Raw genomic sequence first — 20,625 nt, forward strand, 5'->3', positions numbered from 1 at the left:
CTTCCGATCAGTCACTGGTTGGTGATTACAGAACAAGACGGATCGTTGAAGCATTTGCAAGAGACCAGAGTTTGTTCTTTAAAGAGTTTGCAGCTTCAATGTTGAAACTCGGAAATCTAAGAGGCTCAAATAATGGAGAAGTGAGACTTAATTGCAGGTTTGTGAATTGAGAGACATCAGAGACAAATTTGCCCTGATTCTTTTTTGTCTTTGCACCACTTTGGTTATTTACAATATAATCATTAAGATCTTGTTACTACTGATGTTGAAATAAATGTGATTATGCTTGTATACCTCATTTGAAGAATGGTAAAAGAAAAATGTTAATTTGTGCACAGTAGAAAGAGGTATTCTAATATTGTTTTCCAACAATTACACCTACATCAATTTTTTAAAAACTTATTTCATTCATTCTTTTCAAGTACTGAGATCTTGTAATTGAGCCTAACATTCTATGTAGATGGACCCCAAGACACTTGCATTCAATGAATGATTACGGCTGTACAGACTAATGTAAACCCCAAAACATAAAGAATATGCAGCATTCATACATTATGTGAATTTCAAACTGCAAACAAGATTAATGGTGTCTTATACTTGAGAAGAGAGATTAAAAGTGTTTGCAATCATTTAAAATTTAGAGGAATTTGAAATGTCTTATAGTGTTCAGAGTATGGTATTAACCTAATAACGTTCTATCTATAAACTTTAACTTAAACTGGACACAAGAGGCAGCAACGTTAGAAATTTCACCTAAATATCTCATAAGAGTGTTAGCAAAATGTTAAAATCAAAACTGAGCAGTAACATTAAAGGCCAAGATTTTGTAGATGGGATGGATCAACTAGTAAAAAACATCACTACAAACATATATATCCATAGCACAAAAAATATCATCACAACCCTTCATGGGGTAAAAAATACAACAGTTTCACATGCAATTCAACGTCAAGTATCGAAAAAAAGTAATTCCTAAATACTGGAACAATATATAAATACACATAATGTTCCAAGTATCTGAACTTCACACTATAGTATTAGGCCACCCATTGCCGGTTTTAACAATGTTCAGAGTAGATACCTGATTTAATTAACCAGATATTTCCAACTATGAGTTACTCAAAATAACTTCCCGATTTTGTTTACATATAACAGTAATCTGCAGCATAAAATTTCATATAGAATATTTTACAATGTTGAAGATCTACACAGTACAAAAAATTTAAGTGATAAGCTAACAAATAGAAGACCTTTAGGAGAAGAATATACCAGATTTTTTGATACAAGACATGAACCACTCTTCAAGCAAATACAACATCCGAACGAAAGACATATTTAACACCCTTGGTAACGTTTCTGGCTTCATGCAACAAGCATTTATCTCCATGAATGTGCAAAAGTGCCAGCCCTTCAATGGGAGCAACCTGTGATATCAAAATTGTATCAACACCCAAAGCAAATACTCATATTCCAAAACTTGGATTAGGTAAATATATAAACTTGTTATAAGTGAAAAGGAAATATTATCAGCCCATATTTTACCAAAAAAAATAAATCTACCTCACCTCAGCCACAATGCTATTTCTTGGACCATAGAAGACTGTCTCTCCTCCAACTAAACGTTCAAAAGATGAATCTGTTGGCTTGGTGGAATCATTTTTGGTCTTTGATTTAAGTTCACCAGGTCCACCACTTAAATACACAAGCAAAGTATAACGAGTTCTTTTTCCATCACCAACATCAACACTCTCATCAATATGCCGTCCAAAGCGTTGACCAGCCTTGTACCTGAAATACAAAAATGCATGGCAATTGGTAAAGAATGTAGTTTCCTTTTTTCTCAACCAAATTTAAAGATATTGGATGCGTTTTCAATTTATTTGGAAGACAACACATATGAAAATGCAATGTCCAAAAAAAAAGCTATAGCCTACTGAAAATTGAGAGTCTATTTAAATTGACTTATTTACTAATATAATGATAGAACCTGCAAAATCAAAGTAATGAACTGCATATTATTGGAATCAAAAGGTTGAGCTCAAGAGCTCTAAAATGATGGAAAATGATAAACAAGAATCAAGGACTCCTTACCCAGAGCACAATGACTCCTATCAAGAGAGAAACTCTCCGAACAAATCTAACAATATTTCTGAATGACCCTTCCTCACTCTCTACTCACAATATATTGTCATCCTCTAACAAATTCTGCTACAATCTAGCTCCACGTCACCAACTAACTTCCATTCTCTCCCCCAAGTGTCCTATCATATAAGTTCTTGTGAGACTATTTGGGATAGCTCATAAAAACAGCTTATAGCTAACTCATAAGTTGTTTTCAGCTTATTTCCATAAGCTCTTAATGATAAGCTTATGAAAACAGTTTATAGCTTATATGAAAATAGTTTGTCTTTATTTTATCTTTTGTTATAGAAATAGAAATAGCTTATATACAAACACTTATAATTATATGATAAACATTTAGGCTATAAGTGTTTAATTAAACTATTTATCTAAACAAGACTTATAATATGCAATAAGCTTTTGTTTCATATATAGAGCAAATAAACCAACCTATATAATCTAATATTTGGATTAAGACCTACAGCAGATTTCCCACGAATTCTTATATCAGAAAACAATTTGCTAAGTCCAGAGTCCCAAATTGTATCAGCAAGAACAGAATCATTCACTGAGATTCGATCATTATCTCTGTAAGCTTCACCTTTAGCTGGACCTAAACTCCCTTGATGAACAAATCCAATTCCCTCAGCAGTTTCAATGAATGACTTTGATTCAGAAGAGGAGAAAAAATTCTGGACCTGAATTCTTGAATCGAAAAATTATCAAAATAAGAATTATTAACAGAATAATTAATGTAAATAAAATTGGTGAAAAAATGGATGAGAGAAGAAAGAGAAGAGTGAAATAGTAACCGTGAAGAGATCGAAATCTCGCAAGCGAGTAATTTGAAGATTTTTTTTGGATTTGATGAGAGGCCATTTTGTCTCCTTTCTGTCTCCCATTTTTCTCTTCCTCGATACCATCTCTGTCATTGCTAACAGTATTTCTATCTCTCTTTGGTTACTTTTGTGATTATGGTTTGGCCCAATTTCTTTGATCATATTTGGGCCCAATTTCTTTGATCATATTTGGGCCCAATTTCTTTGGCCCAATCAATGTTATACTTTCGTGCAAATGTTTGCTCTAGAGAATAACAAGTTGTCATCGTCAAAGAATAAATGAGATATTTCATATTTGGGGCTTGTCTTGCCACTTTTGATCTTCTTCATTTTATTGGTTGAGACTTATTTACAAATAAGGTCAGAAAGAACATTAGTAAAAAAAATAAAATAAGTATGGTCATAAGAGATCGACGATGTGATTATTCATGTTTAAGAATTCATTTGGTTTTTTGTTATTAAAAAAGGTTTTACGCCAATGAAATTGTTTTAATATATTTTGCTAATTTGACTTATGTATGTAAAACTCATTTGCTACAAATAAAAAAATCCAACGGTGATTTAGTGAAACCAAAGAAACATTATCTTAATCAATTTTTCACACCACAATTTTATCCCGACTAATAAACAAAAAAATGCTACTCTTGATCAATTACTTAAATATTCAGAACTTTATTGCACAGATAAAATTAATAGCGGATTTTACTTACTAGTATATATTTGTTAATTTGGCAGTGAATCTAGTTTACATTCAATCTAGTATTTACTTTATTTGAGTCACAATCTATTATAACTTGAAATGCATAAAAATGCAGTATAAATAAAAATAATACAACAAAATAAAACTGCTACATTACCTAATTAACCCTTGCCCTTATCGCTTTGTCTAAAGTGGGAATATGGAATCTAAACTGTTGGAAAGGGCCAACCCCTTTTGTATATGCTGGAAAAATGATGCTAACAGCAAAGGAATGACACAGAAGCTGAAGCTGCAATACCCCACAGTCGAATCGTCCTCGTTGAGACACAATAATTTGTTGTAAATTGGTATTGCCGGTTAATTAATTAACTTTTACATATTAATTTACTCTAATAATTAATTGTTTTGTAAGAACATCAATTTCAAATGTTGTCTCACAAAATTTGTTTTCCTTTCCTGGTGTGGTATCAAATTAAATAACAACATTGAAACAGAGGAAAGGGATGCATGTGTTGGATTAAATGGAAGGAAAGAGACTATAAAATATTTATGCAAATTATTTACCTTTTTTCAATTTGATTATTCGTTTACTCTAATTCCACTCAAACTTGTTCAAAAAGATAACCATCCATTAATTATGAAAAAATTGTGGTAATATTTTCCAATATATAGTATGTACTATATATATTTAACAAGCCAAAATGAAATATATTAACAAAAACTATTCAATGCATGATAGGCACAATGAATAAGAAAAATACAAGAAGTTCATGAAGGTTAATGGACAAAAAGCCACATCAAAATAAATAAACGCCGAGGCGCCTAAAATGAATTAGCTTTCAGATTCTTGTGATGGAAAATGAATTTGGATGAGTTGAAAAGCTTTTGGGTTCTGGTCCAATTTCCAAACTTTGGTAAAAGAAAATGACACCACATACATATTTGTTTCTATCTGTTACTGTTATAAAACAGACGAGATCTATTCCTAATTCCGGATTCAAGAGAATTTATTTATGAAAGTTCATATTCTTAATACTCTTCTGCTCTCTCTTTCATCTCTAACATTTTCCAAGAGGACAAACAGAATCATAGTAAGGTCCGTATTAGAAATGTTACACAGGCATATATTTCTGCTTTTCCATCAACCAATTATCCACTGCCACCATATGTTCCGTAGCTGAAAAAGTTCAGGTGAATGCATATAATTCCTCCCGTTGCAAAAAATAAATATAAAATGCATATATTAATTCTTTATATCATTTTTCATTTCAAACAATCAAATCACCATATTTAAATGTATCTTTAACTTTACTGCTAAAACTTATTTTCCGAATTATAATTGATTTTGACATTTGCAAACAATCAAATGATCATATTTAAATGTATGTTTAATTTTACTGCTAAAGTTTATTTAGATGTATTTATTAAAATTGATTGTAACTCTAAACTAATTAAAAGTTATTATCTTAAAATTGATTTTTAACTTCTAATTTGTTGGCCAAACTTACTTTTACATAATTTTTCAAACAAATATATCTTTACATATTCAACTCATTTATTTCATAAAAAAAAAAAAATATATATCCAACTCATTTTTAGGCAAAATTAATTTTTAAAAATCAAATAATTCAAAATCACTTTTTATCGATGTAAAATCATACTCGCACTAAGACCCTCAATCACAATTTGGTTTCCTTAGTTTTGCTTTTCTTAAACAAGAGTATGGAGTTAACATGTTTGTTTTTAGTTTTTATCATAGACAAGTATATAGTATATTTAGTAATTAGTATGTTATATTAGTAGTTAGAATTTGAACCTTGAATCAATTTTATTTCTCAAACTCTTTTGAGTATGTTAGCTGAACCACACCTCAGAAACATGTTTATTAAAGCTTAATTTTAAGGACATAACTATTTTTTTAAACTACATATATATTTTTCTGAGCAAACTTATTTTTTTGGACAAATTAAATAAACTAATTCAAACGTGTACAAAAACACAAAAGTGAAACTTGTCTCCGGTCATTTTCGAAGTTAGACCCTGTGATTGACATCATCACGAAACGTACTAAGTTTATTTATCCCAATTAGGCCTACAAGGTAAAGGGTAAATTTTTAGTGACTCTATATGTGTATCTGTTTTAGTACATTAGTAATTTCTTTTGGGACATAGCGACCCTATATGTGTTATGCGTATGCATATATATATGTGTGCTCCTTTCCCATGTCCCGTATTATTTTTTGGATAATTTGGATGAACAGAGAATGGGGACCTTAGCAATTTATTTCATTTCAGTTCCTTCCCATACTCAATCATGGATGTTTCAAAATTCAAAGGATAATACACTTTTTTTTACATATACCCCGACAGTACTATGAAACATATATATTATTCTCTATGAATTTTTTTTTATTGTGCTATATGTAAATGTAATGCTTGAATATATGTCTTGTTGTGGAGTATGGTTTGCCCCATTAGGACCCTACCCTGCCTTTAATTTAAGTGTTATGGCTACAACATACGCTCCTAATTTCCTATATCTATATGCCTTGTCACGTTGGAATCTAACACCACTTCCAACTTTAAGGTGATAATTTTTTTTTTCTTCATCAAATAGATACCCTTTGTCTATTTTGTCTCCATTCATCATTTCAAAATGCAAGTCTCAAAAGCTCAAATAAAGAACAAAACATATAATATAAAGAAGTAAGAATAGAAAACAAAAATACAAGGAAATGAGAGTGAAGGAATACATCCTAGTTAATATGAAATTTAAAGTATATGGTAGGCATTCGTCGATATTGTTTACAATACAGTATTATAGGTTTAAATATAATTTTAATTTAAATATTTGTTTTGATTTCTTTATTTATTTATTTTTATCTTTTATATTTTACAAATGATGAATGTTAGTCATTTTTATCAAAATACTTTCAAATAATTATATGATTATTGTTATGAACTGTTGATGTTTAATCTTGGATCAGTTGTATAGTTAAGTATACATGTTAACAAAGATGAGATGAAAATATAAAGAAGTCTTATAAATGTCTTTTATTTCAAAGAATTTATCTATGATTCAAAACATGCGAGAAAAGTTTTTTCAAGGAAAATCCTTGATCTTTTTGAGTTAAATTGATATTTTTTTTTAAAAGAATATTATATAGAATATATTGACAATTGTTAGAAAAAGTTTCAATAACCAGACATTGCTACAACTTTTATTGTAATTGTGAAAATAATTCAAATTGATCGCTTTTAAAAGATAAATGACGAAAATAAATAAAAATAAATCTATAAACTAAATAAATAATAAATAAAATATCAAAATTATATTTAAGTCATTTGTTATGTAATTAGTATTTTAGTGTTTTTTTAAGAAAAAAAAAAGTGTATTAGTGTTATTCAAAGCCTCCCCGCGAAATAGAATCACTTCAAAATTTGAAGCATTGTTCTCTCTCTAATTCTGTGTTAGAGATATCAAATAAAATATGGAGCTGAAATGTAAGAGGGTCAGGAATGATGTAAGGTAAGGGCGAATCTACCAAGTATTGCGCAGCAATTGAATCTAGCTCAAGAGATGACCTCATGTGTTGAATCAAAAACATTATTTTCCTTAATAATAATAATAATATACTGAACGTTCATATTTCATATAGTATAATGCACACAATGCATATAACGGTCAGCAAGCTGCACTAGCCTTTCAAAATAGGAACGTGCATGGTTTACATTTTGAAATTGACTCAAAATTAATTTAATGCACGGTCATGTGCTCATGTCAATCACTATGCCATATCCAATTATTTGAATTTGTAGAAAGTAAGTTCAGTAAATAAGAGATTAATCGGAGGGGTGTTTATGGATACAGCAAATTCATTAAATCGGTCATTTAAATTAATTTAATATCTATTTTAATTTAATTTATTTAAGTTTAAATTTAATTAAAACAATCTATTTAAATTTAACGATGTTCAATTCGAATATATAATTTAATTTTTTAAATTCGCGGACTCAATTTATTATTGTGATATATATATATATATATATATATATATATTTATTTACTATTAATATATAGTTAAAATATTGTTATATTATATTAAAAATTTGTTGCAAAAAGTTTAATTGTTTTGTTGTGTTTGTAGATGTGAATGTATTGTAAGTATTGAATGATATGTGATATAATTTTAATATTTTTCATATCTTCAAATATTTAAATTTAGTTATATTTAAAAAAAAAAATAAACAATGTTGTTTTAAATATCAAGTTTAGTTTAAAACTACTCAACTCAATCTTTTTACACCTCTATATATGCTTGTTATTAGATGGCTATTTTTTTTCCAATATCCTTTTTTAAAAAAATAAAAAATTATCAAAATACTTAATTTTTAAAATTATATACCAAAATACCGTATTTTTGAACTCACCTATAAGCCACCTTTGCAAATAGCGACTTCTTTAAGAAATTTTTTAAAAATAAATTTTTTTTCTTCAAATTTACAATATATATAATTATAATAATTCATAAAAAGACACAAACACAAATTTTAAATTATATAGATTGACTAGTGTTCTCTGTAACATTTTGACAATATTTTGGAGTATGACCAGCTAACTGACATAGTCCGCATTTTCTAGACACTTTTTCAATTTTTTTAACAAATATATATATATATATAATTCATTCATAAAAAAAATCACAAATTTTATAAAAATGACGATAAAATTAATGTCGAAAATGGACTCCAGTACCACATTGCCAATGTTTTTCACACGTACAGGATTTTGACAATGCCTTGATACATCCACCGATCAACATAACACCGGATTCAGATGAACAACACAATTCTCTATAAAGTGTTGTGAAACACGTTGAACCCCAACTGTAGAAGAAGAACAACAACAAACTCGCGATGTACCAAGGCGTCGTCAAAATCTCATACGTGTGAGAAAATATCGGCAATGCGGTACTAGAGACCTTCGACATTAATTTGATCGTAACTTTTGTAAAATTTGTGATGTTTTTTTATGATTTAATTAACCCTAAACCCTATATATATTTGTTAAAAGAAATTAAAAAAGTGTCTAGAAAATGCGGACTATGTCGGTTTACTGGTCATACTACATGAAACTCTAGTCAAATTTAAAATGTGTATTTATGTCTTTTTATGAATTATTTTAATTATATATATATATATATATATATATTGTTAATTTAAAAAAATTAAAATTTGTTTTTTGAAAAATTCTTTAAGGAAGTCGGCATTTGCAAAGGCGACTTGTAGGTGAGTTCAAAAATAGAGTATTTTGGTATATAGTTTTGAAAATGTAGTATTTTGATAATTTTTTTTGAAAAAGAGATTATTGAAAAAAAAAACCCTTATTAGATATATTAATTACAGAAATTAATTTATACGTGTTTAAATGATTTGTCTACAACATTTTTGGACTTAAATAAAGTCATTAGTTTAAATAAATTAAAAAATATATTTTTTTCCTTATTCAATAATTTCAAGATGTCACTATTGTCTATTGTTATTAAGTACTAAATTAATTGATGAATGCGTGAATAGTGATGGGTTATATCGCAAGTGCAAAATAAAACACACACAATCTTGAATAAAAGGAATATATAAAAATTGAACATTTATAAGTATTTAAAAAAAATAAATTGTAGGTAATTAATTATATGAATATTGAAGTCAGATAACTGGGACCACTCTAGAAGCGAGCAGACATGTTGGAAAAGGACAGGCAGCAACAATATTGAAGTAGCCAAGAATGAGAGAATAATATAAAAGAAACTAAATTCGAATCTATATAGGTAATAGGAACACTTGAAAACATGATGGTCCCTTTATTATTTTACATCATTATTACTAACTTTACCATGCAGATGCAGAATAGTAATGTCATAAAAAATCTATAAGTGACGTTAAATTAGCTTAACTGCTATAGGGCCTGGCAAAGAGTGTGTGTAATTTTCTTCACATTACTCTGTCTCCAAACCTGCAAACATTTGTAACCACGTGGTGTACAAAGGGGGTCCATCATCTTATGCAGATTTTCAATTATGTTTGTTAATTTCTAACTCGATTGGATTGGAGCAGAGTGAGTGAAAGGAAAAAACTGAGGTGATTTGATTCATCCATCTTCTAGTTAGTTAGTAGCAATTGAAAGACATTGAATGGCATTGCATTTTGTTAGGTATTGTAAGAGATGATCATGAATGAAGAAGGAGTTTAAAATCAGTGGGTGAGTGAGTGAATCAGTTGGAGTCATTTCTGATATCAATGCACTGCGAAAAAATTAAGACCCAGTCAAATCCTTAGCTTCTGATTTTATAGCAGCAAACATTATGAGTTTCTATTGATTTAGTACTTTATTAGGTCTTCTTTAGTCATTTTCCAATTAATGGGCCGTGGCACAGTAACATATCACTTCTATCTTGATACTATTTTATTTATAATTCAAAAATTAAAAATAATTAAAATAGCTTTAGTATGTTTAAGTTTAACACCCCATACTCTGTTAATTTGGGACTAAAAGCAAACAAAACATTGATGCAAAGAAAGAGTTTTTTACGCGTGAGGTGTACTGCAAACAAGAAATTGCATGTTAAACACATGAAGAACACGGAAGCCTTCCGTGTAACCTAGCCGCAACTAGAACCTTCTCTGCTCCTTTCTTCTTCTTTGTTATAGAAGAGGAGTGGTATAAGATTATTTTTTAGTTTAAAAATATTTATTTTTTTATTTAAATAACTGATTTTTATAAAATAAAAATTGTTTTAATGTTATTTTATAATTTGAGTGTTCCATTTTATTTGTCGTCTGAGTGTATTGTAGTTTGATTTTGTCATCTTAGTATTTTGTTTATTTTGTTTAGATAGACATATTAATTTTGATCCAAAAATTTAATTAATGACTTTCGTGTTATCAACATTGCAGATCTAGATCTATGAGTATTCTAGTTGCTTTAATTTTGCTCAATTTTTAGACATTTTGTAGCTTTGTCCAATATTTATGTGTTTTATACTATATACCGAAATGTCCCTTTTTTTCCTACCTTATAAGCCGTTATTTGCAAATGCGACTTCCTTAAAGAAGCCTACAAACGCAAAAACGAATTCCTTAAGCAATTTTTCAAAAAAAAAAAATCAAATTTTTTTCAAATTAACTATATATATACAATTAAAATAATTCATAAAAATAGATAAACACAAATTTTAAATTACATAGATTGACTAAAGTTTCTTGTAACATTTGGACAATATTTTCGAGTAATACGATATTTTTTAATTCTTCATATTTTAGGATTGTGATACAATGTTTCACCTACATATGTGACACAATCTTGAAATGCGAATAATTAGAAAATATCGTCCAAATAGTACTCGTATTAGAACTGAAATAGACGTTAAAGAAAAAGTGTCAAGAAAATACTAACTATGTCTTAACTAGATATACTCGAAAACATTGTTCAAATGTTACAGACAACTCTAATCAATCTATGTAATTTAAAATTTGTGTTTATGCATTTGTATGAATTATATATATATATATGTTTTGTTAATTTGAAAAAAAAAAGTTGATTTTTTTAAATAAAAAAAAAATACTTAAGGAAGTCGTCTTTGCAAACGGTGACTTATAAGGTAGGAAAAAAAAAAGGCATTTTGATGTATAGTTTTCAAAAAAGAGTATTTAAGTAAATATTTTTCAAAAAAAACACATTTAAATGTGTCTTTTATTAGTGATTATGGTCTTTAAACATGTTCTTAGTTAACTAATTTAATTTTTATTTTTTGTTAGTCAATTTAGTCTATAAAATTACTAACAAGAGACATTTAAAGATATGTTTGTAATTTTAATAAGTTCATAGACTATAACATTACAAGCAGCAACAACAACTAAAAAAGATATATTGTATTTCCACTACTCAAAATTTATGCATCTATATCTGGTTATACATGGAGACTTGAATATCTCACATCATGTGCATGGTGTAACAGCTATAGTGACCATTAGATCTAAAGATGAAATTTTTATCTCTCGAATTCAATCCATTCTCCCTAGTTGTTGCAATATAAATTTGCTATAGTGAATCCATACACTATACATGTATTGGTATATTAAATATGAATTAAAAGTCTCACATTGTTTAAAAATATTAAAATTGAGTAACATATAAATGAGAAGATCCATAAATCTAATGTCTCAAGATTTTTGATAAAGATATTATATTCAACTAGCCATTTAATGATGTAACAATGGTATCATAGACAATTTGACATATAATTTAAAAATCTCACGTTAGTTTAAAAAAATATGATTTCAGATGATTATTGCATGTAATTTTACCCAATTTTAATTATCAAAACATTAACTTAGATCGAATAGTTGATATGAGTTAGTAAATCATGCAGTCTTTGTAGCCAATCTGATTTTCAAAAAGAGAGATAAGAAAAAGTCAGTTGATTTTAAGGGGATAAAGGTAGATAATTGTGAGGATGATTTTGTTTGATTAAGGAAGAGTTACTCTCCATACACTAGTGTATTTTAACTCTGTTACATCGTAGATATTAGATCAGTATATACATTCAATGTAATAAGCAAGACGGTGACAAAATTGTTATTATGGTAAATTTTGTTAGATCTGTTCTAATTGAACTGTTCTAACTTACACATTAGAAAAAAAGGTTGCATAAAAAAAAGTTTTGTTAGATCGATTTGTAATTGAACTGTTCTAACATATGCATTAAAAATTAAAAAAGCTGCACACACAAAAATGCGGTGACAAATTTGTTATTATGGTAAATTTTATTAGATCTATTCTAATTGAACTGTTCTAATATACACATTTAAAAAAAAAAAGTTGCAGAACAAAAAAAGACTATGGAAAATTTGTTATTATCATAAATTTTGTTAGATATGTTATATTAGACCGATCTAACAAGCATTTTAAAAAAAATCCCTAAATTAACCAAAATATTATAAAACACGCGCGAACGTGAAGCCATTCTTCATCCTATAGCTGTCTAAAATGGAAGTCGAGCATCTCCTTGATGAATTCCTCTCCTTATCTGACCTTCATTCTCTCTCCCTCGATCTCTACTTCGAGAATCTTATTCAATCTATGCCTACCGACTCTAATATCATCGATCGCGCTCTCAAAATGCAATTTCTCCTTCTCGATGCTGCCAAAAACTCCTCTCGCAAACGTGCTTCTAACCACAATTCTCTCACGATGGCTCTCCCTCCTGATCTCACTTTCAAGGTTCTTTCTGATTCTCTCAATTTTCAATTTTATGCTACCTTTAATTTTTAATTTTCTTATTTTTTTTTTATATTTCGTAATTCCACGATTTAATCATGCTTATGCGTAGATCATGCTATGTTTTTAGTTTCCACGCTTTTGAATTTACTTTTTCACTGTGATTTCTTCTTCTTTATACTCTCGTCTATTGTAGTTCATGAACTCTTTTTTTGTTGTTGATAAATTTGATTTGATACTAATTTTTCTGAGTGTTTGATCCAAAAAGACGTTGCAGTAAAAATTAATGATAAATGCACGCACGAGGTTATGGTTATTCAAATGACGATTTTACTTGTTTGATGGTGCTGAGTGAAAACAAAATTTTCCGTTCAATGCTAATCGTATCAGTGTTATCAAATAGCAGCGCCATAGTGTAGCTGAATTTTAACAAACATATATTGTTCTGAGATATGCTATTTAATATAGTTTACTGTCAAATAGTGGTTGCGACAATCCTATAGCACCCTAGCGTAATGTAATTTGAATAAATTGATATTTTTCACGTTTATAATACTGAATAGTACTAGGGAGACTATTGATTAGGTTTTGATTCTTTTAAACATGTTTTGCTTAAAAAATAATACTTATCAATGGTCATTATTTGTTGATGTGGATTAATTTGGATTGCTACATTTAGGTGTTACAACATGCCTTTCATTTTGGAAATTTTTGACACAATGCAGGATGTTCTATCTGCAATAGTGCTTTCTCTTATACTCGTGATTCATCCGTTTCAGTGGCAGAGTTTATTGCTTCCGGTGAGTTGTTGGATTCAAAATTTCCCGGTTTCATATTTTTTCTTGTTGCTTTATTAGATAAGTCTAACAATATGTCAGTGATGCTTTTCAAGTTTTTTCTAGAAAAAATGATTGAATTTCTTGATGCCCCAATTCCATATATTGTGAGTTTCCTTATATTTGTTGTTCTGGTGTTGTCTCTTCATCTTATTACTTGTTTGACGTTGTATGTGTTTAGTGTTATTATTACGTGTTTAGTGATGTCTTTTCATCTGTTATTCTAACTTGCATTGTTGTTTGGTGATATCTTGTACTGGTCTTATTACTTATTATCTCTTTCTTTTTATTTGTTTAGTGTTCTTATTACATAAGTTGTTATCACTTTAGTTTAAGATATTAATTATGAGTTGTATATGACCTCTCTAAGAACATTAAATTTAAGGTTAATTAAGTGATAGTTTTTATTTAATGAATTTCCCCCTTATTCACACTATTCTTATATTCTTTTATTATTCATATTTGGTGGTTGTTTGTGCAATTGAGCTAATCTATATGATTTTTATTTATGACTTGAAATGTGAAAGTGTAATCCTACTTGCAAATCTGCTATACTATATGCATTTGAAATCCTAATTATAGTTATGGTTGTTTTACAAAGGCGCTTTTAATTTTTTTTTGTTTTGTTTTGGGTTCAGGGGACTGTTTTGGACATTCATGCTCTTATTTTATAACTTTGTCATGTCAAGACTGATGGTAAAGTACAAAATAGAGTTGAGAAAGACGAGTTCAACAAAGTTGCTTGTGAAAAATGTTGCTTTTGAGGCAACAAGGAAGGATCTGAGACAATTATTTAACCCATTTGGTCAGGTAAATACTTTTAAAAGTAATAATTTGGTCCAATTGCTAGTAAATATTCATTTTTTCTCCTGTTCAAATTATGACCGATGTATCATGTATTTGTTACCAGTGATGACAAATTATGAGGAATTTTTACTAACCTTCAATAGTGATCTTAAACACATGTGGTTGATGCATTGTATAAAGATGTTCATAATTATAGTTGAGTTGAATGAATCAAAATGGAAAACAAATTATGACAGTTTATTAATCAATAGCCTACTATAAAGCTTTTAGACTTCCATAACAACCATTCTTGTACCCACTTAGTAGAAACAGGTGTGGTTGTTTCGTTACTATATTTAGAGTTCCATTGTACAATTACTTAGATATGAAGTCCAATTAATATCATTTACATCTTATATTGTGGAAATGTGATACATACTAAATTAAGAGTTACACTTATAAAAAGGCATGATGGCTCATTATTTTATTTTGAAATTAGAATAATTTGTTTGCCAATTGGTTTTAATTAAAATTCATCTTAATGTACTATCCTATTTTGCTCATTTCAGCAAGAATATTCTTTCATTCATGTTAGATGGCTCCAAATTGTGCAGATTAAAAGCTTAAGTTTTCCAATGAAGTTTGGAAATCATAGAGGCTTTGCTTTTGTGGAGTATGTTACTCAGCAGGAGGCACAAAATGCTCTTGCATCACTTTCAAGCACCCATTTATATGACAAACATTTGGTAAGTGAACCTATGTTATGGATTTTTGAAATTTTATTTAGGCAATCCTTTAGTTTCCCCAATTTTTAGGTGGTGTCAATGATTTCTATATACACTGCAATATATTTGAGAAACAATGGTCCTTACTATTTTCAGGTGATAGAGAGAGAGAGAGCGAAAGAAGGTGAGAGTTTGGAGGAAATGCGGACACGAACTGCTGCTCAATTCGATTTGATTTTGTCTAGAATTACATTAGTGTTATGGTTCTACTTATTTGTTGTGACAATGTTACGATTCAATTGATATTTAGTTGATTTATTAATTGATATAATGAAGGAAGTATGAAATTTAGTTAAATTTTGAATATGACTTGTTAGATTAGTTCAAATTTAACCAATGTAATAAATTAATTTTGAATTGACTTGTTATATTTTGTTTTAATTTAGCCGATGTAATAAATTCATCTTGAGTTTTTACTTGTTACATCTCTTATTTTAGCCGATTTTATAATTAACTATTTATTACAAAGCTTGATATTAGATCAGACAAGTAACCGATCTAACATGTACATAGGAATCGATGTAAAAATGTTTAGCTACACTAGTGATATGTGAAATTCTATGTAAGTTTTTGGTATAACTTCGTATTTATGTTATATGCAAATTCAATATTAATTCTCCAATACTATTGTTTGGATGAATTTTACGGGAAACAAATAGAAGGAAGAATTATATAAAAATTAAAAATAAAAATAAAAGGAGAGAAGAAAGATAGTTAGAAGAGAAATGTAATTTTTGAGTAATGTGAGTTATTGCACAACAAAAATATTTAAAAAGATAAAAAGAAAAAGTTGGACTCTACATAAAAATTCCTCTCAGTATACGGTAGGTGAAGAGAGGAGAATCACGAGATTAGTTAGTCTAGAGATCATCACATTTGGCCAAAGACAACCTATCTGCAACATCATTGGCTTCCCTAAAAATATGTTTTACCTGCACCTCTCGGCCGTTACCAACCCAATTGTTCCATCGTTGAACCATTCTCCAATATGGATGCATCTCACTACAACCATGCAACACAAGATTAATATTCAACCAACAAACGACGAATGCCACTGGCTCAATCAACCTCTAAAGCAAGGATTAGATTCCAAGAATTATGCCATCAAAAGATTTGACGTTCCATGATTCCTATACGTGAGCTTTTTTTAAATAATAGAAATAAATGTAAATAAGATATGTGTTATTTTACTTTAAATTATGTCGATCATTAAAAAACAGAAATAGTCGATCAAAAGAAATTACTTTTGTAATTCATTTAATTAATATTTTTAAAATGATATTATAGTATATCCGTATTTACCTTGAAATTTCATTTGGAGAGATATTCTCCTCTTTTATATTTAGAAATGCGAATAGGTATCTACATGTATAGATAGTACAATTCGGTTATACGTATATTAATAGTATTTTTTCAGTTATCTTATCTTTCAATAAAAATGATATTCATACTTTATTGATTTTTGCGGATTTTAAAGTATAGATGGATATCCATAAATATCATCTTTTAAATAAATAAAAATATAAAATCAGTATATAAATTCTAACTCAACAGACAAATTATGATATTGTTAAGTTTGACGAATTAACTTATATTCGAATTTTGAACCTCACAATAGTGTGAGTTATATTTATCATATTTTTTAAAACAACAAATAAATAAATAAATAATATTTATATACAAAAAATAATAACACAAAAATATTAAAATATAAATAAAATATATAACAAAGTTATATCATAAAAATATTAACATATAAACAAAAACTATTACAGTGTATTAATTTTTCAAAAATTTAATATCAAATATGAAATATGAATATATGCGGTACGGATACTATAACATCTGAATTCGTATTCATTAATTAATGGATAATCAAAATTTCCATTTATTTGATCCGCAAATATGGATTTGTTTTTCATCCCATCCTTGTTTGTTGGGAAAATCCCCACCTTCAAATATGCAAATGGGTTGATATCCGCAAGAATTCTCACTCACAGGTGCACATATTGACATCCCTATCAAGGACGCTTCGAGTGAGGGGTGGGGACTAAGATTGTCAAGGCCTAATTAATGATATCACATTCATAACAAAAGCATTTGTTTGTATTTTCAAATCAAATTTTGGACAACAAGGGCATACAATTCCATCATCGGGCTGATGATCCCAAAAAATGAATGGACCTAAATTTTGGAGTATATACAAAAATAATGGACGGAAACAAAACACAACCCGCTTATAATTATCAAATGTCCCTTTCTTCGTACCAATTGGATTGGAACATTAAATTCCAAGGATAACCAAAGGTCAATTTAGAAATAGAAGTATATCTGAAAGTTATATCACGGTCTTAGCCTTAGACTATGAATGATTCCCTCACGTACTATTGAAATAATACATTTTCATTTTTCACTATGGACGTTAATAGTACATAGTGGATTTTTTGTTATAGCAATATCGCGCATCCCAAATACACTGCGTGGTATTAATTTACCTTAATTATTAACATATTGTAAAGATCGTACAAAAAGATATTGTACGAATTACTTACTTATTTTTTTTGAATTAAGTAAGATTTTAATTTACTAAATATATTATATTTTGTTTTTTAATTTTATTTTTTTTAAATAATAGTTTTATAAATTTTTTTTTGCTAATAATTTTAATTTCTGCTTTTAAAACAATTTATATGTATAATATGAATTTTTTAATTATTTCTTGCATGCAAGTTAAGAATATTATAAGAATCTCTTCTATAAAATTTTAATTTTTTTTAACAAATGATGAATTAAATATATATATATATATATATATTATATTTTAAGTTTTTAGTGCTTAAAAGTTTATGTTTAATTCATATTTTGTTAAAAAAATCTAAAATTTTATAAGGAGAGTTACTATAATGTTCTAAACATTTCTGAAAAAATCATTCAAAAATTCGATTGATACACATGAGTTGACTTAAAAATGAAGATCAAAATTGTTGATAAAAAATATTTGAGAGACTTTTATTTAAAGAAAATTTTTAGAGGATTAAAAATAAAAAATAATATATTTATAGAGACTAAAAAATATTTAATTTTTTTTTACTAAAGAATCACCTGATATTGTTTTATACTCTTTTCATTTTTTTTTTTGTCTAAATTATTGTTCATTTCACATATATTAAGAAATAATTACAAACAAAATAACAAGAACAATGATTTTATTAAAATGTGCTTAATAATAATTGATGCTTTTCCATAATATATGCAAAAGGAATTAAATATAATATTTTGAAAATAATATTAAATAGATGGTACAATTAAAAAAAATTAAAAATTAAAAATGCAATTCATTTTGACATTTTTTTTGCTATTGGGAGATATGTGAAATAATTAAGAGCTTTCAAAGTAGAGGTAGGATTAAGATATACTGCCACCGTGTGTCTCGTTTAAATTATTTATTTGTCTTTGATGATTTGCAGTTTTAATTATAATGACAATAAAATATTTACTACTTTTTTCATTGTTATCTTATTTATTAAAATAATCGTGAGAATGTGATAGGAAGATGATAAGTGAAATATAAATCGATTTTAGTATTAACATATTACTTATATTAAAATTCAATATAATTAATCATTTTTCTAAAAAACTATGTATATAAAAAATATTATTTATATATAAAAGTGTCATTAATTGACTTATAAAAATAAATAATTAAAAGTTAGCTTTTTAGTGGTTTATTATTATCTCATAAATATTAATTATTTTATATTATCGTATTATATATTAAATTATTTAAAATATATTATATTATTATTATTTTTTTAGTGAAATAATTAGAATGCAATATTAAATTTGTTAAATTTTAAAATTAAAATAATGAATTTTATAAATTAATTTAAATAAAAAATTAAAACTATAAATAAATTTAAAAAACTATAAATTATCAAATAATTCGATTGATCCAAATTATAGTCTTATATTTGTCCTGACCTTAATTCAAATTTAGATGTAAAAAGTGTTAATAAACACTGATATTAGATATTAAACTTCACGTCATATGTACAATAATGTATTTGAACTCCAAATACAAAAGAACTAAATAAAATAAAGCTATATAAAATGTGCTAAGAATAGAGTGTTATTTGTGAAATTATGTGTTTAAAAAACATTAGAGATATAATTATCTAAGTATTTTGGAGATAGTCTGGGATTGAACAGATGTCACGTTATATATAATAAGAGAGGTGCGTGGTCACATCGTCATCTTGCTCATCATTTCTTAATTCCATATTTATTCATCTCAGTTCCCAATGACCTGCAGGGTTGGTTCTCTCTGATTTTGGTTCGCTCCTTACCAGTCTTGGGAGTGAGTGCAACAAAATAGTAGATTAGATTAGAGAGAGAGAGAGAGAGAAAACAAAAGGGTATTATTCTCTTTTCAAAAGGTTCCAATTTTTTAAACAAAATATATAAAATGTAGTAAAAGAAAAATGAAAAAGATGATAAAGATAAACCAGCGGCATTACATCACCTCAAAAATTGAATTGTCCTTTTAATTCCTTACATCAAATGTGACCGTTTTATGCTTCATAAGGATCCGCTTTTCTCGCTTCTTCACCCGCTTATCATTATTTTTTTTATGAATTCGGATCCTATACATTCAAATCATTCCCAATTCACACATTCAGCACCGTCTAGCCATTAGATCAAGATTCAGTTGTCAAAAAAATGTAGATTTTTTATTTTATATAATTATTAATATTAAATTTAAATATGTATTTTCTGATATTAATCGATCACTGATATAACAACAAAATTATACTATATTGATATAAATTAATTTTATTCAAATATTTCTTCCATCTCATAATAATAGTTCAATTACACAAAAAATCATCTTAAAATAAATAATTTTTTCAATTATAAATGTTACGGAAAAATAACTATAGAATCAATCATTTGTATTATTAGATGGCGAGGCCATTAAACTCTATTTATATACTAACAATCTTTTTCATATTTTCTTCCCAACAGCACAAAGAAACACTCTCTCTCTTGGCTATATATTATGTCATTTTCATTCTGATTTTACAACTTTAACAACCCCTTTCCATATCACTTTTCATATTTTGAAAAACCATCAAAGCCACAAGTTTACCAATTATGGGTAAGGAATGGTATTGGGGTGGAAAATCCATCTCCAAGAGAAATGGAGGAGGAAAAAGAGCTGAACCTGAAATCCCTTCTGGTTGCATGTGTACACTCTTTCAAGCCTTTGATTTTCATCCCT

The 20,625-nt window shown here is 27.8% G+C and overlaps 3 protein-coding genes across 4 annotated transcripts in view; 2 read left to right on the forward strand and 1 right to left on the reverse strand.

Annotated features, from left to right (window-relative positions):
- Positions 1-411, forward strand: part of LOC101514349 (peroxidase 66) — a 2,109-nt gene extending 1,698 nt beyond the window's left edge. Inside the window, exon 4 of the mRNA XM_004496565.4 lies at positions 1-411. Coding sequence (XP_004496622.1) covers positions 1-170 — 170 coding nt within the window. The 3' untranslated portion in view covers positions 171-411.
- A 411-nt stretch (positions 412-822) lies between these two features.
- Positions 823-3,089, reverse strand: LOC101514676 (uncharacterized). Of its 2 annotated transcripts, none has more exons than XM_004496567.4 (5): positions 2,934-3,089; positions 2,572-2,819; positions 1,566-1,788; positions 1,270-1,424; positions 823-1,159 (listed from the first exon to the last, which is right to left on the reverse strand). In XM_004496567.4, exons 1-4 carry the CDS (start codon positions 3,051-3,053, stop codon positions 1,302-1,304), a joined length of 714 nt encoding a protein of 237 aa, XP_004496624.1. In that variant the 5' UTR covers positions 3,054-3,089; the 3' UTR covers positions 823-1,159; positions 1,270-1,301. The 2 variants fall into 2 exon arrangements, with proteins under 2 accessions (XP_004496624.1, XP_073223575.1); XM_073367474.1 differs by having other exon boundaries at positions 1,561-1,788.
- Positions 3,090-12,686: 9,597 nt separating this feature from the next.
- On the forward strand, positions 12,687-14,565 carry LOC140919941 (uncharacterized). The gene is made up of 3 exons (XM_073367125.1): positions 12,687-12,940; positions 13,663-13,737; positions 14,412-14,565. The coding sequence occupies exons 1-3, from the start codon at positions 12,707-12,709 to the stop codon at positions 14,445-14,447; spliced, it is 345 nt and encodes a 114-aa protein (XP_073223226.1). The 5' UTR covers positions 12,687-12,706; the 3' UTR covers positions 14,448-14,565.
- The last annotated feature ends 6,060 nt before the right edge of the window (positions 14,566-20,625 follow it).

Source organism: Cicer arietinum, chromosome 4, assembly GCF_000331145.2.
Source record: "Cicer arietinum cultivar CDC Frontier isolate Library 1 chromosome 4, Cicar.CDCFrontier_v2.0, whole genome shotgun sequence".
NCBI classification, from domain to species: Eukaryota; Viridiplantae; Streptophyta; class Magnoliopsida; order Fabales; family Fabaceae; genus Cicer; species Cicer arietinum.

Excerpts from the sequence above, each read along its gene's own strand:
- LOC101514676 (XM_073367474.1), bottom strand. The coding sequence starts at position 3,053 with ATGACAGAGATGGTATCGAGGAAGAGAAAAATGGGAGACAGAAAGGAG. Across the intron at positions 2,820-2,933 it reads GAGATTTCGATCTCTTCACG|GTCCAGAATTTTTTCTCCTC; the intron begins GTTACTATTTCA and ends TCAAGAATTCAG. Across the intron at positions 1,789-2,571 it reads CCAAATATTAGATTATATAG|GTACAAGGCTGGTCAACGCT; the intron begins GTTGGTTTATTT and ends TTTGTATTTCAG.
- LOC140919941 (XM_073367125.1), top strand. The coding sequence starts at position 12,707 with ATGGAAGTCGAGCATCTCCTTGATGAATTCCTCTCCTTATCTGACCTT. Across the intron at positions 12,941-13,662 it reads CTCCTGATCTCACTTTCAAG|GATGTTCTATCTGCAATAGT; the intron begins GTTCTTTCTGAT and ends GACACAATGCAG. Across the intron at positions 13,738-14,411 it reads GGCAGAGTTTATTGCTTCCG|GGGACTGTTTTGGACATTCA; the intron begins GTGAGTTGTTGG and ends TTTTGGGTTCAG.